Source organism: Hemitrygon akajei, chromosome 5 (assembly GCF_048418815.1).
Source record: "Hemitrygon akajei chromosome 5, sHemAka1.3, whole genome shotgun sequence".
Classification (NCBI taxonomy): Eukaryota; Metazoa; Chordata; class Chondrichthyes; order Myliobatiformes; family Dasyatidae; genus Hemitrygon; species Hemitrygon akajei.
In genome coordinates this window covers 76,849,114-76,874,111 of record NC_133128.1, presented here as the reverse complement: position 1 = coordinate 76,874,111, position 24,998 = coordinate 76,849,114, and the positions used below count along the sequence as shown (strand labels likewise).

The 24,998-nt window shown below is 41.7% G+C and overlaps 1 protein-coding gene across 1 annotated transcript in view; it reads right to left on the bottom strand.

Moving 5' to 3' along the window:
- Positions 1–24,998, bottom strand: part of LOC140727897 (uncharacterized) — a 193,654-nt gene that overhangs the window by 165,356 nt on the left and 3,300 nt on the right. The window contains exons 2-5 of the mRNA XM_073045834.1: positions 11,834–11,943; positions 8,572–9,219; positions 6,387–6,422; positions 1,846–1,887 (exon numbers count right to left, since the gene is read on the bottom strand). Of these exons, the coding sequence (XP_072901935.1) occupies positions 1,846–1,887; positions 6,387–6,422; positions 8,572–9,219; positions 11,834–11,943 (836 nt within the window). The remainder of the gene's footprint in view (positions 1–1,845; positions 1,888–6,386; positions 6,423–8,571; positions 9,220–11,833; positions 11,944–24,998) is intronic.

The following is a 24,998-nucleotide window of genomic DNA, read 5'->3' as shown; positions in this document are numbered from 1 at the left end:
CGCAAAAATGGTGTGCAGTCAAACAGGGAGTGATTGTCTTAGTTGCTTTTCTTGTGATCGCAAGACCCTGTTGGACGCTGGTTATGTGGAATACTACAAGTCCAATTTACTGGTTTATTGCAAATGGCAGATATGGAAGGCAGGGGAGTGAGCTACAAGGCCTCAGTCATAGTGAGGACTAGCCCTCAGGCCGTGGTGTTGCCAGGGACATCAGTGCTGCTCTCCAGTGTTTGCTCAGCAGAAGGCAAGAGGCATTGTGTTCAACTGCAGATTGCTACAACATTCATGGACTCAGGAACTTGGACTATATTTTTTGTGATAGTTTTCTACTACTGTCTGATATGTGGTACTGTGTATGTGCCTTGCGCTATGCGGATGGTGGGGGAGCTGTGTGGCTTTGGTTGTAGTGAAGACTAGGCCTCAGGCTATAGTGTCACCTGCTTGCAGCCATCTAGGAAAGCTGGAGACATCAGTATTGCCTCCATTGCTCACTTGGCCGAAGACAAGCTATATTGTGTTTGACTGCAGACTGCTGCAACATTCATGGACTTGGGGACTTGGACTATATATCGTTTGTGTGGAAGTCCAGGGCATATGCTTTGATAGATGAAGGCATAGACATGACCGGTGGAGTGAATAAATTACTGGATTTTCAAGATGTCAGAATTAGATTGCAGATATCTTGAGGTTTGCATGCTGGAGGAGATTGTAGAGAACGGAGAAGTGAAATAACAGATGGGGTTTGGAAGCAAGAAAGAGAACTTTTAACATGCTTAACTTGGAGCAAATCTGTGTCAATAAGCACCAGGCTATTGAAAGAACAGTAATTGGAGCAAGTTAAAACACAAGGAGCACTGACATGGCAGGCCAGAAGTAAATTGGAACTGTTGGGTTTGGAGGGAACAACATGGTTTCTAAAGGAATATAGTTTATAATCATCCCCAGATTGTTTGAAAGACACAGAAAGTGAAATATCTCTCTCGGATCTGGTTTAGCCTGCTTTTCCTGAGCATCATTAAAGTCTGTTCCTTTGGTTCTTGATTAGCCAGGGCATCAAAGGGTACGGGAAGAAGGCAGGGGAGTGGGCGTGACTGGAAGAATTGAATCAGCCCATGATTGAATGGCGGAGCAGACTCGATGGGCCAAATGGCCTACTTCTGCTCCTATATCTTATGGTCTTACATACTTTCTATCAAGTGTGCATTGATAATTTTGAACCACAGAAACATGGTGACAAAATACTAACAAGATTCACCTGTGTAAGGTTGGGTTTATATAATTTTATTCACATGTAACAACATTAAATATGTGTGCTTTATAATTAAAGCACCAGATCCATGGTAGCTATCCTTCATCATGAGTGGTTCTAGCTGGTCTAAGAATATTGATGGATCAGTACTAGAAAGAGCAATTGAACTATGGATTTACACTTCAACAATGTGCAGTTTACCCAAGTTTGTGTATATTTTACTTATTGGCATAAAGCTTTAAGTAGCTCATGGATATTACATTATTAACGGTAGGTATGATTTGACTCATCATGTTGTGATTCACTAAAGGATGCAAAGGGCAAAATTTCTGATCTTTTAATCAAGGACAATTGCTTTTTACTGAACTTCTAAGTTAGTTCATGGATCTGACAGTGCAATATTCCATCGAATAACAGGTGGCTAGGTTGGTTATTTTATTAATTTAGTTTGGGCTATTACACAACTTTGTGAAAGCAAATTCATTAGTTCATTTAAGAATAGGACAAGTAAATGAGGTGTAAAAAGCCCAAGGCAATGAATATTATAAAAATATGATATCAAATAATTCATTTTTATCATTGTTTCAGTTACTTACCAAGTAATCTCCGTGAGATCCTTGTTCTGTGGTGTTCATATTCTGATATGTAACATCAATAAATTTTAGAAGGACTCGAGTAAAATTATAAATATCATTTATGTTTCACATATCACAATTTCCAAACCTGTTTGGAATGGGTCTCGTTTTAACCCTGACTTTTTAAAGAAGGTGCTTTCCGGAACCCTATTGGCCCTGTTGACTTGTGGATTCTGACCTCGCTGCTTCAGTAAAGCAGCCAACACAATCAAAGTAACTGAACACACCAGACAGTTTCTCTTCTACCCCTGCCATTGGACAGAAGATACAAAAGTATAAAAAATCACTGCCCACCAGGCTCAAGGCCAGCTTCTATCCCATTGACTAAGCCTCCATGTCTGAAAAGATGGACCCTTGACCTCACAATCTATCTTGCTGTGGTTGTACCAAATTGCCTGCCTGCACTACATTGTCTATGACACTTCATTCTGCACAGACAAAAAAAATCTGCAGATGCTGGAAATCCAAGCAACACACACAAAATGCTGGAAGAACTCTGCAGGCTGGGCAGCATCTATGGAAAAGAGTACACTCGACATTTCAGTCCAAGAACGTTCAGCAGGACAGGAGAAAGAAAGATGAGGAGTGGATTTAAAAGGTGGGGGAGGGGATGGAGATACACAGGGTGATAGGTGACATCGGAAGGGGAAGGGGTGAAGTAAAGAGCTGGGAAGTTGATTGGTGAAAGAGATACAGGGCTGGAGAAGGGGGAATCTAATAGGAGAGGGCAGAAGATCGTGGAAAAAAGAAAAGTGAGGAGGGGCACCAGAGGGAGGCAATAGTCAGGCAAGGAGATGAGATGAGAGAAGGAAATGGAAATAGGCAATGGTGAAGGGGGATGATTACTGGAAGTTCGAGAAATCGATGTTCATGCCATCAGGTTGGAGACTACACCAGTCCCAAATCCATAGCCTCCTCTACTATCATGATGAGGCCACTCTCAGGTTGGAGGATCAACTCCTTATATTCCGTCTGGGTAGCCTCCAACCTAATGACATGAACATCGATTTCTCGAATTTCCAGTAATGTCCCCTTTCTCTCCTCACCATTCCCCATGCCTTTTTCCCTCTCTTCACCTTATCTCCTTGCCTGACCATCACCTCCCTCTGTTTTTCCCTCTCTTCACCTTATCTCCTTGCCTGACCATCACCTCCCTCTGGTTCTCCCTCCCCACTTCCTTTCTTCCATGACCTTCTGCCCTCTCCTATCAGATTCCCCCTTCTCCGGCCCTGTATCTCTTTCACCAGTCAACTTCCCAGCTCTTTACTTCACCCCGTCCCCCTCTCGGATTCACCTATCACCTTGTGTTTCTCCCTCCCCTCCCCCCACCTATTAAATCGACTCATCTTTTTTCCTCCAGTCCTGCTGAAGGGTCTCAGCCTGAAACGTTGACTCTATTCTATTCCATAGATGCTGTCTGGCCTGCCGAGTTCCTCCAGCATTTTGTGTGTGTAGCTTCATACTGCATTTTGTTTTGTTTTCCCGAACATGACCTTGATGAGCTGTTGCAATGACATGATCTGTATAGATAATTGCAAAAACAAGTTTTTCACTATAGCTCGGTACATGTGATCATAATAAAACAATTCATTAATCACTGACTGGGAGCCTCTGGATGGAGAAAAGCACTGAGATGTACAGAGCAGATGGACATTGGCTGTAATTTCCAACATAGGGTTAAGAGAAGGAGATTAACTTTTACCTCATGCTGAGGTGAGTTAAAAGTAGACCAAGCTCCTGATCATTTTTCAAAATGTGTGTTTTGCCAGAACAGTCACTGATAACAATGATCATACTCAGTGATGACACCCCCTCAATTGAAAAGTCAACAAAGTTCACCATGAAGGTTTATATATTGTCATAATGCAGACACCACCACTGTTAATCAGGTGAATGGGGAGAAAATCCAGTTTGGTCCTCCTGGGATCTATTCCTGGGCTAGCATCCCTAATCTGTTCTCCTCCACAGAAGTACATTTTTGTTTATTCCTCATCCTGATTTTGCAATTTGCAACAGCAATTTACCCTTGGGAAACTAATATCACAACTAATGTCATTTGTCAGCATAGTGAGAGCTACTTCCCCCATCACGGCACCTCTGGATGCCTGGCTTTCCCTAAACTAGTTTCTTTTTTGTGTTTGTTATTTGTTTTCTCTTTGAGCTGTAGCTCTGAGATTGTTTGAAGGGGATACAATAATTTCCTTCAAACATCAATAATCTCTACTTAAAAACATTGCCAAGTGATAAACTTGCTTGGATTACCACTGCAGAGTGAATTAGGGCATGGACAAAATTGTAGCTACCTGCTTTGATGCACCCAAGGTGATTGACATGAAAGATGACTCATTATGGTCCATTGATTATGCAGTTCACAAATCACAGTCTCTCACTCTCTCCATGCCCAATTATATCCCTCAGTAAGAACTATTCAATAGCTTAAATCACAATCTATAATGATTATTTCATTCTTAATATATACGTAGCTTTATCAGATTTTTTCCCAAGACTGGTAACATCAAAATAAATCATTCATGTCTACTGTTATTGTGATGTTTTATGCAAACTGTTATTGTGAATATTTTATGCAATAATCTCATGCAGTGAAATATTTTGTTTCACTTCACGGACCTGTTGAGGAATCTACTTTTTTGATCAAACACACAAAACAAGTTAGAGAAGACATCATATTTCACTGGACTCGTAATTAAGAGAATTGGTTTCATTAGAGTCCACTATATTTTTCAAAATCCAATTCCTATTCTTAAATTATGAATTATCAGAATGTGTGACCAAAAATCTGTTGATTTATTCCATTGTTCCTTTAATGCTCCCAGGGTAAGGAAACTTTCCTCTTTGTTCAGGTTGACCTGCATGCGATTCTATTCCCACACCGATTTATTTGGAGACCTAGAAAGCCACACGTTTACAACAAACCAGTATGAAGGATATCACTGATTACACTACCACCTTCTCAGGAACAATTGGGATGGGCATTGGTTGCCAATGTTGACAACAATGCCTACATCTTGAGAAACAATTATGAAAAAATCTGTTCTTAAAGCCAATAATAAATGTTTTATCAACAACCATCAAAACAAAATGGTATTGTGTTCCCAAGAGTTGGCAGGACCGCATTGCTGTGGCCCTTCTCCACCAGTGAAATCCTTCCTAATATGTAGCTTCAAAGCCAGGCTCAAACACTCCACAAGTGTCACCAATCCAAGTGAGATTTTGACTGTATGTTCAGAGTGTTTCCAAAATGGATCCACCGATCAATGATGAACCTGGACTTGGAGCCAATATTATTCTCCTCCAGGACATACTTACTGGAGTGACGTAAAAATGAAACAGGCACCCTTTAAAGATTTTCTGCAAAGCTTGACTGCTTCTGAATCTCTTAATGCACTGCACTGTACTAAAAGACAAGGGACTGGAAATCCTAGCCTTACTAACTTCTAATATCATCATGAATAATTGTTAGTGTAGTCTTGGATGAAAGGGATGACAAACGTTTTCACAACAGTAGCTCCTGTCTAGAACCCCTGCCTTTCAGTAATGAAGTGAAGTACATGAGAGTGGTGTTGTATATTGGGGGAGTTGGTACAATGGTGGGATATTGATAAGGAACTTCAGTGTTGGCATGGTCAACACCATCAAATGGTGTAGTGAGTCTCTTACTACAAAATTACATAAAAATTAAAATTGCTATGGAACACTACATCTTTTTAACTATTTGTTTGTAGTTTTCCTCCATCCTTCGCTGACACTGAAGAACATACATGTGAAATTTCAAAAAGTGACTCAATGGGAGAACCAACAGATGTTCTGTAACAGTAAGATTTTACAGGGGAATGGTAATCATTCACATGAGAGAGCAGTTGTGAAGGACTGTATGATTTAATCTTGTCGAGACTTGACTTAAAACTTGCAGAAGTGCAAGATCTTGAACATTTATAGCTGTGCTTGCAATTTTTAACCCTCCTTAATTTAGAAATGGGAACAAGGGAATGGTGTGGAAATAGAAGGGAAAAAAAAGACCTGAGAAACTGAGCCACAATTTTAATGAATCCTTCTTAAACTGAGGTTTCCTCAGGTGGGGGGGAGTGGGGGAAACAGTGCTTTAAATTGTCTATTTCATGATACTGTGTGAAGCAGGTTCAGGGAGAGAGAACTGGGAATAACTCAAAGTGCTATAAAAATAACTGAATACAGTTTGAACTCCGTGAACATTTGAAGAAGATCTTAGCTGATGTGTAGATACTGAGTTAAAACTATGTTAAACTAGTTAAAACTATGCAACAGATAAAACTATGGTAAAATATTTCCGCAATTTGCTTCACACAGTTGTCTAGATCTTGACTGAGGGGTGGGCCATTATCTCTTCTCTTTCCTCTGGCTAACAATGTAAAGGATATCCTTAAACTTTGCACAAGATCTTTATGGGTGAATGAGAAAAGTTAAATGAGGAACCTCCCAAAGTAGATGCAGTATTTCCTCCTTACCTGAACGTTTGAAACGCGATTTGACAAATTGTTCGCCTAAAAGATCAGAATTTTATTAATATTCTATTCCGCATAAATAAGCAGACTCTGATCGATGTCCAAACGAAGAACTTCACTTATATTAACCATTCTGTTTTATGTTGCACATCGGTAATGAGTAATGAGTAAACTCTTGCCAGCATCATTTTGTTATCCAACACTTCTTTAATGGAGCTGATTCATTATGAATGAAAACCTTGCATTCAAGAATGTATGTATATCACAATATCAGAGTTCAAACCTTGAAGGTACATTGGTAAAGCAAAGTACCGTTTTAGCACATGAATAAATATTTATGTTAACAATAAAGCATTTTAAAGACTATTATCTTAAAGATATATTAGTAGTACCTGGACATATGTAAGTAAAACTGGTCGCAAGGTAATATGGAAATAAAGCAGAGAAAGTTCATTCCATTTGCCCATAGCATTCAAAAAGAGCACAACTACGAACTCCATTTTCTCAGCCATGTTTCTTATCCTTCGACTTTCTTATTGAATAATCAGTCAGTCACGTATCAATCAGCACGCAATATCCACAGAGGGCGATCCAAAAGCAATTCAGTGGTTCAATTTATTATCAGAGAATGCGTCCAGTATACATCCTGAAATCCTTACTCTTCACAGACATCCACAAAACAGGAGAAAACTCCCAAAGAAAATCCCAAAGCACACCCTTGCCCTCCCACGCACAAGCGGCCAACCCTCCCCATCCCCCTCCCTCCACTAGCTCCAGCAAAAGCATCAATCCCCAACACCCACCAAGCAAGCAATAGCAAAGCCCCCCAGAGTGGTTACTTCAACATGGAGCATTAAATATGTGCCATTCATAATCCACTTGTCCCTAAGTCCCTGGGGAAAAATTACCTCAGTGCAATTTATAAATATGCACCAAGACCCAAAAGTTGTGCTCAAATAACAAATGAAGGCCTGACAGACATGGCATCTTAGGGACACTGGCTGTATTTTTTGAAGGAGCTGGTCAGTTTACTGAGCCAGCTATATGTTGGGTTCATGAAACACAAAATGTTCTTAGGAATGTGTGACATTTCACAAAAAAAAAGTCAGCTTTCTCTCTAAATCAAAATCCCACATACACATTCAACTTACAGGAAGGAAGACCGAGAGTTTGTATTAAGAATTCTTTTTCTAGGGGAGAGAAGAAGCAAAGTACAATTTATAGCTTAAATTAATAGTGTGGATTTAATACATAACTTCAAAGCAGAACTGGCTAGGTTGGAAAAGCAGATGAAAGGGAGGTGAAATAATTATTCATACTAATGATGGTCAATGTTTTGGTTGGAGAAGAATTTGCTGACTATTTTCTCTCTAATTTGGTGTTTGCTCTTCCCATGCAATTATATAGCTTGGGTGGAGTTGCTGGTTATAGAAAGCTAAATCAAAGAAGCAGTCCCATGCCTGACATCAGCCACCCATTTTTACACTAAACCGACCAACACCCATTTTGTTCTCCTGACTTTCCATCAGTTCCACCCCCAAACTGCATCACTCAACTACACACTAGGGGCAATTTACAGTGTCAATCAAACTACCAGACAGTGAACTACAGCAACGGAAGGAAACCCACACTATTTTGGGGAGAGTTTGCAAACTCCACGTAGGTGCCATTGGGGGTCAGGACTGAATCCAGGTCACTGGAGCTGCGAGGCAGCTTTTTATCACCTGTACCACTGTGCTGCCCAGGGTAGATTATGAATGGGAGGTTGGGAATTGTATAGTAATCTATTCTAAAGTACCTATGTATGCACATAGGATTTGGAACTGGCCTCACTTAATAAAAGTTGTTTTTGTTTTAATCTATAGACTATTTGTCATTTCCTGTTAACCTATAAACTTTCTGTTTTAATCTATAGGCTGCTAGATATAATGAAAAGATTGCTGTTGTTCGTTGGCAGAGCTCAATGTGTCATCTGAGGAAGAGGAAACTTGCACCAAGATGAAGGTCAAATCTTAGACTCAGTAAAATCAGATGTAACCTAATGTGGGTTAGGGTTAGGGTTAGGGTTAGGTTACTGTTGCCCCCTGTGATTATTTTAATGTTGGAAGCACATCTTTTGTTCAGCCTGATGGATGGCTACAAAGATTACAGCTTAATCAGCACACTTAATGGATGCAGTGAGACTTACAGCAGTTTAACGTGATGTCACGTTCCAAGGATACTCCAATGAAGTTCAAATGTTCACTGTCCCAGGTGATGACATTCCCGTCTTCACAGTCCAGTAGAGATATTGACCGCTGATTTATTTCAAATTCCCATAACCTGAACAGGTACATGTCTCCAACAAATGCCATCTGAAAGTTCCCCTGCAGCTGATCATCTTTTCGCATGTGTTTGTGCCCAAGCACCAGGCTCCCATTTCCCCCAAGCCTTTGGTTATCCAAGTTCTTACTCTTCACCAATGATTTGTTCACATAGATGTGAGCTTCTTTACTTTGGCCATTCCATGTTAAACATAAAGAATACCAGTTATCTAAGCGAAGCTTTTCTGTCACATCAATCTTCCGATGAAACATCAAGATTTCTAGTTTGTTTTTCTTCACTATGATCCCAAGTTCATGCCTGGATGGGCGACCAGGAGGGCGACTATCTATGTTGTAGGTAAATACTGCCATTCCATTCTCAGTATTGCCTCTAATCCTGACGTCCACACATAAAGTAAATGCTTCAAGACTGGGGATCCTGGTTTCTGCTGACAAGGTCCCATATTCATTGTTTATGTTATGATCAAAAACTGCTCTTTGACCTTTGAGGCTCGTGCTTGTTGCTGAAGGAACTGTAAAATAAAGATTGAACATGCTCATTGCCATTTAGGATAAAGATCAAAGAAAAATACAACAGTCAAAATACAGCAAACAATATATTCTCTTTCATGTAGCTCAAGCGAAGTGCAAACGCTGTTCCTAGCTCTGATTAGAAGCATTACATTGGCTAGGAACAACTTTAGAATTAAGTGAGTAACACCATTGTCTACAGCAGGGGTTCTCCGCCTTTTTTATGCCATGGACCCCTACCATAAACCGAGAGGTCCATGGACCCCAGGTTGGGAACCCCAGGTCTAGAGGGTAAACTGGATTATAGTGGCAGGAAAGTTAGTAATCCAAGTTAAACTCAGTGCTACGATAGGTTACACTTGGTTAGGGAAGGGATAGTCAGGATTAAGAGACTTATTTCATTTTCCTCAAAGGTTTCCAGGGTTAGGGGAAGGGAAGATCAGAGGTACCTCTGATCTCCTGCTGGAACTTGGATAAAGAGGACTTCCTGATGGTTATCTCAAAAGACAGAGCAGAAAGTTAAGTCCAGCAGTTGTTTGAACCCAGACTGGCCCCTTGAGGATCTGGCTCACATGGAAGCAGCAATCTGCCTTCCCACCATCTATCCCATTCGGCAGCTCTACAGAAAGTGATGAAAAGGGAAAGCAGAGGCCAGGTTCAGGCACTCTGCCATTATGTAATGAAAGGCCAGAATAATGATCACAAATATGATACTACCTTTGAAAGCTGCACCTTTTCTGTTCTGTAATAAGAGATAGTGCTGGATATGTATAACAGGTCAAATAATAGAAAGTTAATGTTTCGCATCAATGACACTTACCAGGCCCTTCATTAATTGTTAATATAATAGTTAATTCTGTTTCTCTCTCCTTTGATGCTGCCAGACCAGCCGAGCAGTCTCTTACATTTCCCTATTTTTTATATTTCAAATTTATCAATGTATTTTTTTCAGCTTGCCAATTAGAGAGTCTTTCTTTTCTATTTTGTTTGTTACAGTTGTGTGTAACTATGACTACTTACTTCAGGCAATTTTTCTGAAACAAAGGCAGAACAAATACTACTATCTAAAGGGCGTGGACAAAAATGTTGAAGTACCAAGTGGAATGTCATTACACATAGCACGTCAGTTGAAATTCAACCTAACGTCAAATTGCAACGTCACTGTTACAGTGCTCTACAGTTTTGATATTTTGAAACCTTTACAAAGGTGACTAGCTGATTCATAAGCATGTGATGTCACAAAATACAAAGGGATTCTCCCAAATGTGTTCCAGAGGCATGTGCAGGTCCCCACGGTTTGCCTCTCTCTCAAAAAAATCTTCAAAAAACTGCTGGGAGTAATTATGTATTCTCAAGGACAAGGAGGTTTTCATCTTAATGATATATACTCTATGGCCCATGATAAAAATTTAGAAAGCAAGGATAACATGAGGTGAAGACCAAATTTTGCCTGAATTTCTCCCACTGTGAAATGACCTACAATAACATACAGCTCTTCTTGGTGTGCAAATAACAGTCACTTGTTCAAGGTCCTGGCAGAAAGGCAACACAAGGTTTACTTGTTTCAAATCAGGTTAGAAAATTTGTAGAGTATAAATATTAAGCCTCTAAATAGGGACAATTTCAAAGCACTCCAAGGAAGTAGAGATCATGGAATAATGGGTATGGTGTAATGTTGAAGCACTGTATCCTGATTATGAAAGTACTCTGTAGATACTCCTGTGGTTTATAGACTTCTTCTGATAATCCTTGTTTTAATCACCTCTATGAAACTAAAAACTCATTGCCCCCACCCTGAACCAAAGGTAGCTAAACCCTCCCTCGGTTATCTCCACACGAAAATCAGATTCTCACTCAATGAAAACCACTTCCGCCACCCACCACCCCTCCCCACCGAAGATTCCTGCCCCAGCCACTCCAGCTGCAGGTGATGTCCTTCCTAGCCCTCTCCACCACAAGGAAGTGGATTCCCTGCCTCAATCCCACAATGGATCTTAATTCCCAGCAGCAAGTTTGTTTGGTCTTTGTGTGATTCCTGCTCCACTTTCCCTCGCGGAGATCAGCATTCCGGCTCCATTTTGTAGTGAGGTTATTTTCTAAATATGAGTGTAAACATTAAAGTTTTAAAGATTAACTTGTTTGATTTGACTTGTTGTACTTTTTCTCATGCTGGTACTACTTCAACCTCTAAAATTCTAATACTTCACACTCAAATTTAGAGAATTTGTAAAGAAAGTGATAGTATGTGTCGAGCACATGCTTTTGGAAGAGGTTCTAACCCTTTGCTGAGTGACAGTCCTCAATAGTTCTGAAGTTGGCTTGTGAGCTGATTTGAGAGAGATAGGATGATGGAAGAAAACAGCTGTAATGATTTTGATTCTGTTATGTTCTCTAGCTCCAAAATCGAATCAAAAGAAAACAGAGGAGCCCAGGAAAACGGGGCAGCTTCTATTTTACTTTAGTAAGTCACGTACATATGATGTGGTAGTGTAATGATGTATGCTTTTCACATACTTCTTATATATAACCCCTAGGGAATTATGTAAACAAAGAATGCTTAATCAACTAATACATTTACAATATTACTGAAATATTAAATATACTACAGATTCTTACCTTGCAGTACAGACACGAGAATAAATAAGACTGCATGGAGGAAGAAAATATGAGCTTTAGGAGACATCCACCTGCCTGAGGTATAGCACTGCTCTCTACAGGGAACCATTCTGAGAAAAAAGCAAGGTGAAAACAAATAAAAATATGGACAGGGTAATTAATGACATAACCCAAGCTGGAAAACACATAGCAACTAGCATATACATGGCACCTTGGACAAATTGATCGAAACATTTCAGAGGTGCAAACTCTGGACAATTCTGAGCTAAGAATTTCTCAGGAAGTCTTACTGGCAGAGTCGAGCTATAGGTGTGGAAGGAGGCAAGGAGGTAGGGCCAGTGAAAGACATTCTGAGTTATGTTATGATAGGCAGATTTATTGAGGGAATTCTACAACCAAAGGCCTGGACAACTGGACCCCAAATGACTGGGCAAAGGGCATGTGCAATGTGAGAAAAGGATGAGCTTTGGAACTCACCTGGCTAGAGGAATAGTCTTCATTTTGAAACTTCAAAATATTCATAAAATTTGCAAATGTATATTGTGGTGTGTATATTGCAGTATGTTGCCACCCATAACATTTCAGTTACATTACATCATTATGACATCAATTTCTCTTCATATACATTCCTTCAAAGAGGGCCTAGCCCCTCAGTGCAGAGTGACAGGAAGACCTTGAAATTGCAGTTTCTCCCAAAGCTGTCTGTGTGGTGGCTGCACCAGCTTTAAAGTATCCCTCTGCCTGTGATTCTGCCTCTTGAAAGGCACCAATTCACAGCACAGGGGGTAGAACAGCTGCCTCACGGTGCCAGAAACCTGGGTTCAATCTTGACCTCGGGTGCTGCCTATGTGGAGTTTGCACGTTTTCCCCTTGACCCTGGGTGTTCTGGTTTTCCCCACTGAACAAAGATGTGCAGGCTGGTGGATTATTTGGCTGCTAACATGTGGTGTCAAAATGGCTGCTGTGACTCGTCTAATGTGGTAGTGCAGTGGGTATGCTTGCCACTCTCACTTACAGCTTCCAGCACTGGCTAACAGTCTCGCGAAAAGGAGAGCTGAATTATCTAAGTCTCTCCCTACCAGTACATAGCCTCTCCTGCACCACGGCTCACGTAGTGCCTCTTCCTTCGCTGGTAACACACAGAAACTTTCGGACTCAGGCAGAACTACAGAGAATGGGGAGGAGTTCTGGCCCCTGCACTCATAGCACGCATCCCACCAGTACCTGTGAACCAGCTTCCCAGCAATGAGTAAATAGCCCCATTGCCTTGTGGGCAGCCTCGGGAAAGGCGAAGGCTACGGGAATAAACCCAGACGGCAAATCCGGAGTGGAACCACTCAGGCGGCTGGATGTCATTAAACATCCTTCCGGCAGCTTCTGTAGCCAAGCTGGTGCCAAACATATTGCTTTACTACATATTTTACTACATATTTAAAACATATTGTTTTACTACGGTAAGATTTGACAGAGATGCCAAAAAGTGTGGGAAGAAGAAAGGAGGGGGACTCGCTGTCTACATTAACGAAAGATGGTGTAACCCCGGGCATGTGAGTACAAAGATCTCCGTTTGTGAAAGAGATATTGAGCTGATCGCCGTGAGTATGAGGCCATATTACCTGCCTCGAGAATTCGCAAGCGTCATTGTTGTGAATGTGTATGTCCCGCCGCGTGCCGACGCAACGGTAGCGTGTGACGTCATCAGCTCCGCTGTTGCTAGGCTTCAGACACAGCACCCTGAGGCACTGGTGATAATTACAGGGGACTTCAACCATGTGACTTTGGACAAGACACTACCTGCTTTCTCCCAGTACGTGGATTGCTACACCAGGGGTAATAGGACTATTGACCTACTGTCAAACGTAGAGGAGGCATATAGTGCATCTCCACTGCCTTCATTGGGGAAAGCTGATCACAACCTGGTTTTGTTACAGCCCAGATATAAATCAATTGTGATGAGGCATCCCACTACCACACGCTCTTTTAGGAAGTGGACTCCTGAAGCTGAACAGGCCCTGAGAGACTGCTTCGGTACTACTAACTGGGATGTACTGCAAGGGGGGCTCTGTGGGGGCGTTGAGGAGGTCACTGAATGCACAACGGACTATATTAACTTTTGTGTGGATGCAGTTGTCCCTGTTAGAACTGTTCGCTGCTATCCCAATAATAAGCCCTGGATCACTAGTCACATCAAAGGCCTCCTAAACCAGAAGAAGAGGGCCTTTAAAGATGGTGATCGGTTGGAGCTTAAAAGAGTTCAGAAGGAACTCAGAGTACAGATAAGGGGGGCAAAGGAGCAGTATAGGAGGAAGCTAGAACAAAAGCTGCAGAAAAAAAGCATGAAGGAGGTGTGGGATGGGATGAAGATCATCACCGGATGCGGTGCAAAGCGGAGGGCGAACATAAGTGGAGATGTGGAGAAAGCGAACCAGCTGAACAACTTCTTCAACAGGTTCGACAGCTCAATCTCAACCTCACCGCAGAAATCCACACCAGGCTTACTTCCCTCACAGGAAAATAGCCACTCACAGGAGACCTTGCCCACGCCCAGGATTACGGCTGCACAGGTGGAAGATCAACTGAGGAAGATCTGTACCAGCAAGGCGGCTGGACCGGATGGAGTTTCCCCACGATTACTGAGGGCCTGTGCGACTGAGCTGGGAGAACCACTACAGCGCATCTTCAACATGAGCCTGGAGCAGAGAAGAGTACCCAGACAGTGGAAAACATCCTGTATTGTCCCGGTACTGAAGAAACCACAACCAAAGGAGTTGAATGACTTCAGACCTGTTGCCTTGACATCGCACGTGATGAAGACCATGGAGCGGCTGATAATACAGAATCTGAGGCCACAAACCAGGCACGCCCAGGATCCTCTTCAGTTTGCGTATAAGGAGAAGGTGGGAGTGGAGGATGCTATCACGTATTTGCTGCACAAATCACTCTCTCACCTAGAGGGGGTCAGTTGTGCTGTGAGGATTACATTCCTTGACTTCTCTAGTGCCTTTAACACCATCCAGCCCAAGATCTTAAGGCACAAACTAACGGAGATGGGAGTAGACTCTCACATGGTGGATTGGATAGTGGGCTACTTGACAGATAGACCTCAGTATGTGCGGTTGGGAGACTGTAGGTCTGACACGGTGGTCAGCAGCACAGGGGCGCCGCAGGGAACTGTACTCTCTCCGGTTCTGTTCACCCTGTACACATCAGACTTCCAATATAACTCAGAGTCCTGCCATGTGCAGAAGTTCGCTGATGACACGGCCATAGTGGGGTGTGTCAGGAATGGACAGGAGGAGGAGTATAGGAAACTGATACAGGACTTTGTGATATGGTGCAACTCAAACTACCTGCGTCTCAATATCACCAAGACCAAGGAGATGGTAGTGGACTTTAGGAGATCTAGGCCTCATATGGAGCCAGTGATCATTAATGGAGAATGTGTGGAGCAGGTTAAGACCTACAAGTATCTGGGAGTACAGTTAGACGAGAAGCTAGACTGGACTGCCAACACAGATGCCTTGTGCAGGAAGGCACAGAGTCGAATGTACTTCCTAAGAAGGTTGGCGTCATTCAATGTCTGTAGTGAGATGCTGAAGATGTTCTATAGGTCAGTTGTGGAGAGCGCCCTCTTCTTTGTGGTGGCGTGTTGGGGAGGAAGCATTAAGAAGAGGGACGCCTCATGTCTTAATAAGCTGGTAAGGAAGGCGGGCTCTGTCGTGGGCAAAGTACTGGAGAGTTTAACATCGGTAGCTGAGCGAAGGGCGCTGAGTAGGCTACGGTCAATTATGGAAAACTCTGAACATCCTCTACATAGCACCATCCAGAGACAGAGAAGCAGTTTCAGTGACAGGTTACTATCGATGCAATGCTCCTCAGACAGGATGAAGAGGTCAATACTCCCCAATGCCATTAGGCTTTACAATTCTACCGCCAGGACTTAAGAACTTTTTAAAGCTATTATTAATGCTTTTTGAGATGGTGATTTAGATGCATATCACATTTTTTTTACTGAGTTAAGTATTGTATGTAATTAGTTTTGCTACAACAAGTATATGGGACATTGGAAAAAAGTTGAATTTCCCCATGGGGATGAATAAAGTATCTATCTATCTATCTATCTATCTATCTATCTATCTATCTATCTATCTATCTATCTATCTATCTATCTATCTATCTATCTATCATAAGCTTTCCTTTGGACAACACTGGTGAGGCTGAGAGGGGATCACAGGATCTCCATATCTTCCACCCAAGCTTGTGATGATGGCCATCATCACCCATTGTCCTCCGAGACAGATGGATGTCAAACAACCAATATGTGGTAAAACTTGCGGAGAGCTGCTGAAATTGTGGGAAGGAAGTAAGTCTGGGATTTAAGTTGGTTCAGTATAAATGAGTGAAACTTTTATCAGTGACAGTGCAGTCGAAGTTGGTCTTTCAACTATTCACTTCTATTCATTTTTCTGTTAATCAACCCTAATCTGTATCTTAGCTTCGCTTACCCATCTCAATTCAGAAAAGCTTAATAACCCATGGCATATTAATTCTTACCAGTTGCAGCTTTGAATTAATGTACACTACTGTAACTATTTCTAGTGCATCAAACAATGAAAAAGACCTGTTTTTGCCAGGGAAACCACCAACTGTATTCTGCTTAAAGTAAAATGTCAACGCTTTTTCAAAAAGAAACATAAGGTAAATCCGTGCCAATGAACATAGAAAACCCTCTGCTGAACTGCTCCTATTAGATGCAATAGCATCGTATTACTGATGGCATGCACCAAATGTTTCATGCCAGTGTTTATCTTGGCAACACACCATCTTAAAGAATCAGATCTCAATGATGTCAGATTGATATTATGATGGAGTAACTTGATGCAGCACCAGCTCCATTCCTGTTCATTTTGAAAGGCCAAGTCTTACCAGAGTTGTCACTGTGCTCCTACCAATGGAGAAAATGGAACGTTCATTAAGCTATTCAACCTACAGAAGACAACATGGTGCTGCTTGTCAAAATGGAAATATATTCTGAACTTGGGTCACAGTTGAAGAACACACACCATACCTACATTCCTATACAAATGGCATAATAACAATACCAGTAAAATAAATCATGTGGAATGATTGTACAACTAGATCAATGCAGGATTTGATTTATTTCTCTGGATTCTCAGGTTCTCCTTTGGAAATACAATCCAATTTCTGACAATGTTAACTTTTAGTTATACTTACCAACAAATCTACCGCATCATGATAAGTCTAATAACTAACACATCTCCAGACTGGCTGTGATTGTTTTCCTTGCAGCAGAAAAGTTTATAAGGGGCTTTGATAAGGTTACGATGAAGAAAATGTTTCCAAAGGCCAGAAGATCAGGGATCAAAGGACACAGGTTTAAAATGATTGAACCAAAAGTGAGCAGAAGAAGAACTTCGATATGCGACAACCATTTATTCAGTAACCTGCCTTAAGAAGTGATGAAGGCACATTCAATTGTAATTTTCAAAAAAAATGGAATTGAATAAATACTTGAAAAGACACAGTGTGGGACTGATCTGGGAATCTGAAGAGTACTTTTGAACTCAAGGCGCTTTACTGGTCTTCTGATATTTTGGATATCTTGATTGCAATCTTTTTGGAGATTAACAAATAAGAAAATAGACTTTTTGGATTTATTGTTTTAGAAATGGAACTAAACCAACAAGAGCCACTGTGATTTTGACAAAGATTTAAATTCTCTGATCTTTGAATGAAGCAAGTTCTGCGGGCTTTGTCCTCATGATTCACACCAGCAGTACTTTCCCCAGGGACCTTCATCCTCTACTTATTGGGTGGATCATTTTGAATATAAAAGTGATGGAACTATGTCCCATAGAATAAAATATTTCAAACACTGTCATACTTTGCACAATACAAATACTTTTGCGACTACATTTAAAGCTAAATCTTAGAAGTACGTGGGAAAATAGGCAAACCATTGACAGAATCTATTGGATTGTATTATGTTGTTAGCTGGCTTCTTTAAATGAGGAAGCATGAGCAATAAACTTGAAATTAACGTGAAATGGAAATATCAGATTACTGCAGTACTGAATCAAAATGCTCATTTGACATTAACTTAATAGAATAAAGCAACTGAGAATGAATGGCTACTTGTAGTTCTCCGCTCTCCTTCAAGCATTTCTTGCATTAGAGTTAGGATTTCTTTAACCTGCTAGTGCTGGTTATTATTTCATCAGTTATGTAAAGTGTCAATAGCAATATAAAGCAACATTTTTATGGAATTTCAAGGATTCAAAGTTCATTTTTTATCAAAGAATAGATGCAACCTTGAGATTCGTCTACCCTACAGACGGCCACGAAACAAAGAAAAATCATGGAACCTGTTCTAAGAAAAACATTACCCCCCCCCACCTGCACAAAAAAATCATGCAAATGGCAGCAAAGAAAGGTGAGAAACAGAGAAGGTAAAACACAACAATTGAAAGATTTCAGACATATTCAGTTTAGCTCAGTGTTCATTATCTGCAGGCTGACCCAATTCAAAATCACGCAAGGTAGCAGCAAAGAAAAGGAGAGACCAGAAACCAGAAGCACATCATAACATGAACTACAGAGTCCGATCCACAAACCGCAGCGATTCAACCTTGCTCAGCACCCATTTGCCTCCAAGAGGACCACAACCTTGTTGTGGTTTGGAGGCCAGTGTCCCTCAATGACCCGGAGAGCTACTTTGGCTGGAGTCAGAGCTTTATGCTTTGCTCTTAGTAGGGTCACCCATGCCAAACAGGTCAAAGGGTAGAGGACAGACTAACTCCTCCAGGTTTCGGGGTTCAACTCAGGGCTAACAACCCTGACTGGCACAGGAAAATTGTTATGGAAACAGCAATGAAGAATTCTTCTACATCTGAGTGCGACGGTATTCCTGAGTCTCCATTCAGTACTTGCGTGACTGACAGCAATGAGAACCGAGTGGAAGCTACTGACATGATGAAGGCAGCCCTGAACACCGCCAGAGATGGAGGAGCTTCATTGCTGCCCTGAACTCCAGCAGTGTAACAGCCAGTAAGAAAGTAAGATCCAGAACTCCGGCACCATCCTCTGACAGCATCGAGGGAGAGAGAGATCCTTCAAATACAGGAGCATTTCTTCAGGGGCAGCAAGCAAGAGAGGGAGCGAGAGACCAACACACACATACACCTTCCTCCAGCAGCAGCAACCGAGAGGCTGGTAGGCAGTGCTGAACACCCACCTGCCTTGATGATTTACAATCTTCGTCAGCCCTTTACTTGGTGAAAAATGGAATTGACACGGGCTCGTGCTTCGACTTCAGGCTCCTTGGCCTCAAGGCTGCTCGAAGCCTCACAGAGACAGCAAAGTGCCAGATCACTCAATCAGCCCAATAACACACTGCCAAGATGTAGATCACAGGCTGCAACAGTAGCAGAACCACATTTGAAAGAAAAAGAAAGTGTAAAAGAAGTGGAAGAAGTAGTTTTGTGAACTGTCTGGAGATGTCAACCTTGGTCACACTGTTCGCTGGCGCCATCTTCTTTTATTATCTATTGTGCAGTTTGCTTTTGGATTTGGAAAAATTATATCTATTTATTATTAAAATATTTTAAAATCCTTTATATTTGTGTGATGCAGATATATCTACCTTTTTTTTCATTCTTTTTCACAGTTTAGAATGCAATTCTAAATTTGGCCTGTCTCCTAAAACCCTCACTAATTTTTATAGGTGCACCAGATCTGGGCCGTACCTTCCAAATATCTGGACCCGACTTTCACTACCTTACTTTCCCTTTTCTATTTTCTAATTATGATTTATAATTTAAATTTTTATTATATTTACTTCGATTTGTACTTCAGGGAGCGTGAAGAGCAGAAACAAATATCACTGTGAAGATTGTACGCTCTAGTATCAATTGTCTGGTGACAATAAAGTAAAGTAAAGTAATTCAAGGCTAACTTAAATGTTGTATAATCAAGTGTAACTTCTTTCATGAGTATTGTTATTGAGAGACTAGTTCATATCCATCCAAAATCATTTCATTTCTACAAGGTAACATTGCTCCGAATCTGTACACAGTTTTCCTTGCTACAAATTCCACCACACCTTCAACAAGCTTCCATCCAGAAGTAATCTTTGGGATGAACAAGAAGCTGTACAAGGATTGCCAGTTCCACTCCAGAACCAAGGTCACTTAAACTCAATCACCAAGTTATTGTACTCAGACATGTGCAAAGCAGCAAGAACCAAGTCATCATTGACTCCTTAACAGAAGAACATGTGAGGATGGCGTAATAATCCGTCCCACCTCCCCACCCCACCCCCCACCTTCCACATTCCCTGACAATAAAAGTCCAAGGCAAAATTTTAGAGAGTGTAGATCAATCTCATATTCACTTCTCAGAGAAGGCGACATTGATGATGAAATTCATCACCACTCCCATGGATTAGTATACAGTAGTCTTCAACTGACTGAAGAAAAGAGTAGCTAAGCCCAGACCATCAAACCCCTTGGTCAAGCAAGCAGCTGCAATCCCTGTTCTCCTGTATGCTTCTAATTCAATTACATCTCACAATAAATACCTAAACATTGGAAATTGCCACCAAAGTGATCTCTGCATGTCCTTACAAACTGATAATTTCTCTCTCCCACAGAAATATCCCCAGCTTGGAGTGTCTGCTCAGTCCGAGCCAGCTCCAATGGTGAGTTATGCCCAACGCCATATTGCTGAAAGGAGCACTCAGCTCTCAGTTCCATCATTTCCTGCAATGGAGAAATTACAAACTCTTCTTGCAAAAAAAATGTAGTAGTCTCAATGATTCCTAGAAATTCCAAGCCCACTACTATGCCATTTGGAAAGTAGCCAATTTCATCCAAATTCTACAATGGTAGCAAAAGCCATGAACAAGCAGCAGAAGGATCCCACAACATCACAAACAAAACATCTGACCACTTAGTAGCAGTGTCTCCAGATCCCACGCAGAACCAATCAGCCTTGTTGAAGCCTGTAGAACTGGAGAAGGAGCAAACCATTCTTCAGAAAGAAAATTAAGACTACAACAAAATGTAGGCCATCAAACCCAACCCGTCTGTTCAGATGATTCAGTTATACCGCTGATGAGCTAATGTTACCATTGCCTGCTTGCCATGGCACCATTCCACCAGCAGGAAATATATAAACTATTCATTCTTCACCATTTTGGTGGAATCTTACAATTAGGTTGTTGTACTTACTTAACTGTTGCTGCAATAATTATCCTGCTTGGAATTCTAACTTTCTACATTTATTCTTAATATTTACTGCTGCAATGAAGAAATTGCAGCTTCCTGTTGATATTAAACATATGGGAAGTAAATCTAAATCAGAATCGGGTTTAAAATCACCAGCATGTGCCTGAAATTTGTTGTTATGTGGCAGCAGTACATTACAATACATAATAACAAAAACAATAAGAAATATATATATATATAAATAAGTAGTGTGAAAAGAGAGGGGAAAAAGCTTAGGTACTGTTCATGGGTTCAATGTCCATTCAGAAATCAGATGGCAGAGGGGAAGAAGGTGTTCCTGAATTGTTGACTGTGTGCATTCATGCTTCTGTGCCTTCTCCCTGATGGTAACAATGAGAAAACATGTCTTGGGTGATGAGGATTCCTAATGATGAATGCTGTTCATTGAGGCATTGTTCACTGAAGATATCCTGGATGCTGGCAGTCTAGTGGCCATGATGGAGCTAATTGAACTTACAGCTTTCTGCAGCTTATTTTGATCCTGTGCAATGACCTTTCCATGCCAGATTGTGATACCACTGGTTAGAAAGCTCTCTGCGGTATATCCACAGGACTTTGCAAGTCCAACTCCCTTGAAGAAGGTGTGACACCCTCTGACTCAGGAAGTTTGTTACAGGTTGTGACATGAGCTTGTGGTATTTTTCTACAGTTCAGATAGTCAATATGGAATAAAGTCATCCAGAGTTATCTCTCTACACTAGTTCATCAACCACTGGCAGCTTATTTGCTTGTTGTAGGATGGGTGCCATGACCAAGTCAGCCTTCATTAAAATTTAATCCTTTCAGAAATAAAACAAACCTCAACTCTGAGCCCACAGAACTCGCAGCAACACTAACCCTTGTCACAATCATAAAGGAGTTACTATTTAACAGTAAAAGGACTCATAAGACCATCATCACTCAGCTTCCAGCATTTTGTCCATGTCCATGTGTCCCTGCGGTGTCCACAGATACAACATGGGATTTCCGGGACAGGTGGGAGCCACAAGGATTTTGGTGCATTCTGGATAGAGATGACCATGTGACAATCTGATACTGTAAATTGTATGTATTTTGAATATTTTATTAAGTTGATTTTGTATAAAAAGGTATTAAAAATACTCAGCTTTATAACCAGTAGGAAATGTTATAAATCTGAACACTCTCCTTCTCCTTGTCTGAGAAGCCATAACGATTTTTCAAGGAGTATCATCTCCACATTTCTCAAGGACTTCTGAATAATTAATGTGAGCTCCAGTGTGGTTAATCTTCCTTAGAGCTCTCCTGTTCAAGAATTTCCTCGAAACACAACTCCAGCAAATAGTGCAAAAATTAAACTACTGGAAGAACTCAGCATGTCAAGCATGTGGAGGCAAGGGAGGGCTGTATACAGAGACCAATGTTCCTCCTAATTTGTCATGACCAGTGTTACCAATGAGGAGCAACTCTGATGGGCAGAAGGGTGCAGAGTCGCCCCCCCCCCCTTTTTGAGAATTGCGAAATCGCTATTGGAAAATATCCCTGAAAAGGTACCAGCTATTGGGACGGCTCAGTTAGAGTTGGAAAAATTAAGGTTGGAACAGAAGAAAGGGGAGTATGAGCTCCAGCTAAAGGAGTTAGAGGCGAAGAGGGAGCATTAAATTAGGTTAAAAGAGCTGGAAGCAGCTGAAAAGGAGAGGGAAAGAGCTGAAAAGCAGAGGGAGTATGAGGAGAAGGAGAAACAGAGGCAGCATGAGCTGGACATGGAGAAGTTAAAGCACGAGAGAAGGGTCCAAGGGGCGGACCGAGAGGAGAGGTTTAATGTTAGTAGGGAGTTTAGGTTAGTACCTCCGTTCGAGGAGACAGATGTTGATAGTTATTTCTTGCATTTTGAAAAGGTGGCAGTGAATCAAAAGTGGCCCAGAGATCAATGGGTGGCGTTGTTACAAAGTGTGTTAAAAGGGAAGGCACAACGGGCATATGCGGCGTTGTCTGTGGAGGCGGAGAAGTATGAGAATTACGAGGAAGTAAAACAGGCCATTCTTCGGGCCTACGAATTGGTACCTGAGGCATATAGACAAAAGTTCAGAGATTTAAAGAAAGTGTGGAATCAGACGTATGCAGAGTTTGCCTATGAGAAGGGTGTGCTCTTGGATCGCTGGTGTGCAGCAGAAAGGGTGGAGGAGGATTTTCGGCGTTTCAGGGAGTTGATTCTGATTGAGGAATTTAAAGGTTGTGTTTCGGATGATATCCGGATGTATTTGAACGAGAAGCCGAATAAGTCCATATCAGAATTTGCCAGGTTCGCAGATGAATATGCCCTAACCCACAAGACAAAGTTTTCCTTGAATAAGAGTTAACAGAAAGACCGTAGGAACAGTAGAGAAAGCCCGCCGGCTGAGGCAGAGATTCAGCCGGGAGCTAGTGGTAAAAATAAGGAGGAAGAAAGGCAAGATGGCAGGAGGGTTCCTGGCTTGACCTGTTTTAATTGTGGAAAGGTGGGTCGTATTGCATCTAAGTGCTTTGCTCCGAGGAAGGAGACAGGAAAAGGGAAAGCAGCAGTCCCTACAGGGTGTATTGTGTCGATCAGCAAATCGACGAGAAAGCCCCAGGTAGATAGAATACAAGAGGGGTGTGAGAAATTTATTTCAGAAGGGACCGTGTCTGTGAAAGAGGGAGACACACCAGTTCCAGTGCAGATCTGGAGAGATACTGGAGCTGAGCAGTCATTGATTCTCAGTAAGGTACTAGATTTTGGTCCTAAGACTGGAGAGGTAGTTTTGAGAGGCATAGGAAAAGGGACAGAAGCTGTACCTTTGCATAGGATCATTATAAATTGTGATCTGGTATCTGGACCAGTTGAAATAGGGGTGCGATCAGAATTCCCGAGAGAAGGTGTGGACGTCCTTCTGGGTAACGATTTAACTGGTGGTGAGGTCTGGTCAGCAATGGAGCTGACGAGCAAGCCTGTAAGTGTTGAGGACCTGCCCCTAGGTTCCAAGATCTATCCTGCATGCGCGATCACTCGCAGCATGTCGAGAAAGACAGCTGAGAAAGAGACCAGTTTAAATCAGTCCAGTGTTGATTTGGCTGAGACATTTTTACTGACCCTGTACCAAGACGGGTTAGGGGATGGTAAAACGGAGAATAGGGAGGTGAAAGAGAGTAAAGGAGAGGAGGTAGACCTACCCTTAGCCAGGAGGAAATTTATAGAGGCACGGAGTAAAAATGAGAAACAGATAAGGCTGTTAGAAGGTCCAGGGTTGGACATGGATGATCTGTCTGGCTTGATAGAACTGTTTGAAGAAGTTGAAAATTTTAAATGTGTTCCCGATAATGAAATGAGGGCAGTCCTAGATGAAAAGGATGCCATTACCTTGAAGAAGTCTGCTGGGTTAGCAGATGAGGTTGTTTTAACCCGCAGGGTTGAGTTTACTCCGGAAGGGAGTTGCCCAGAGAGTAGTTGGGAGGATCAGGGGAACTTAGAATTTGAAAAGGGGATGGGTATTGAAAGCCTGGAAGAGGCAGATGTCCCATTTGAATGTGTTCAAGATGTGGATGCACATGGTACTGAACCTAGTAATGAAACTCAGGAAAAGTCTGAGGTATCTGATTTAGTTGAAAAGGAATGCAGTCCTTTTGGGTCAGATGGACTTGGTTCAGTGAAGAAAGGGTTAACCTTGGCACTGGTGGGAAGTGAGAATTCCCAGTTGTTTGTGTTAGAAGGTGTGTTAAAAGTTAGTGAGCAGATGAAAGATGGTGATGTGGATATTATTATTGAAGGAGAAGGGAAAAGTGTAGTTCCTAAATTGAATGAAGAAAGTTTAAAGTCTGGATTGGTTTCAGAAGCAGTAACCAGGCTGAAGGACAATGGCTTGTTACCAAGGTGCCTGTGAATC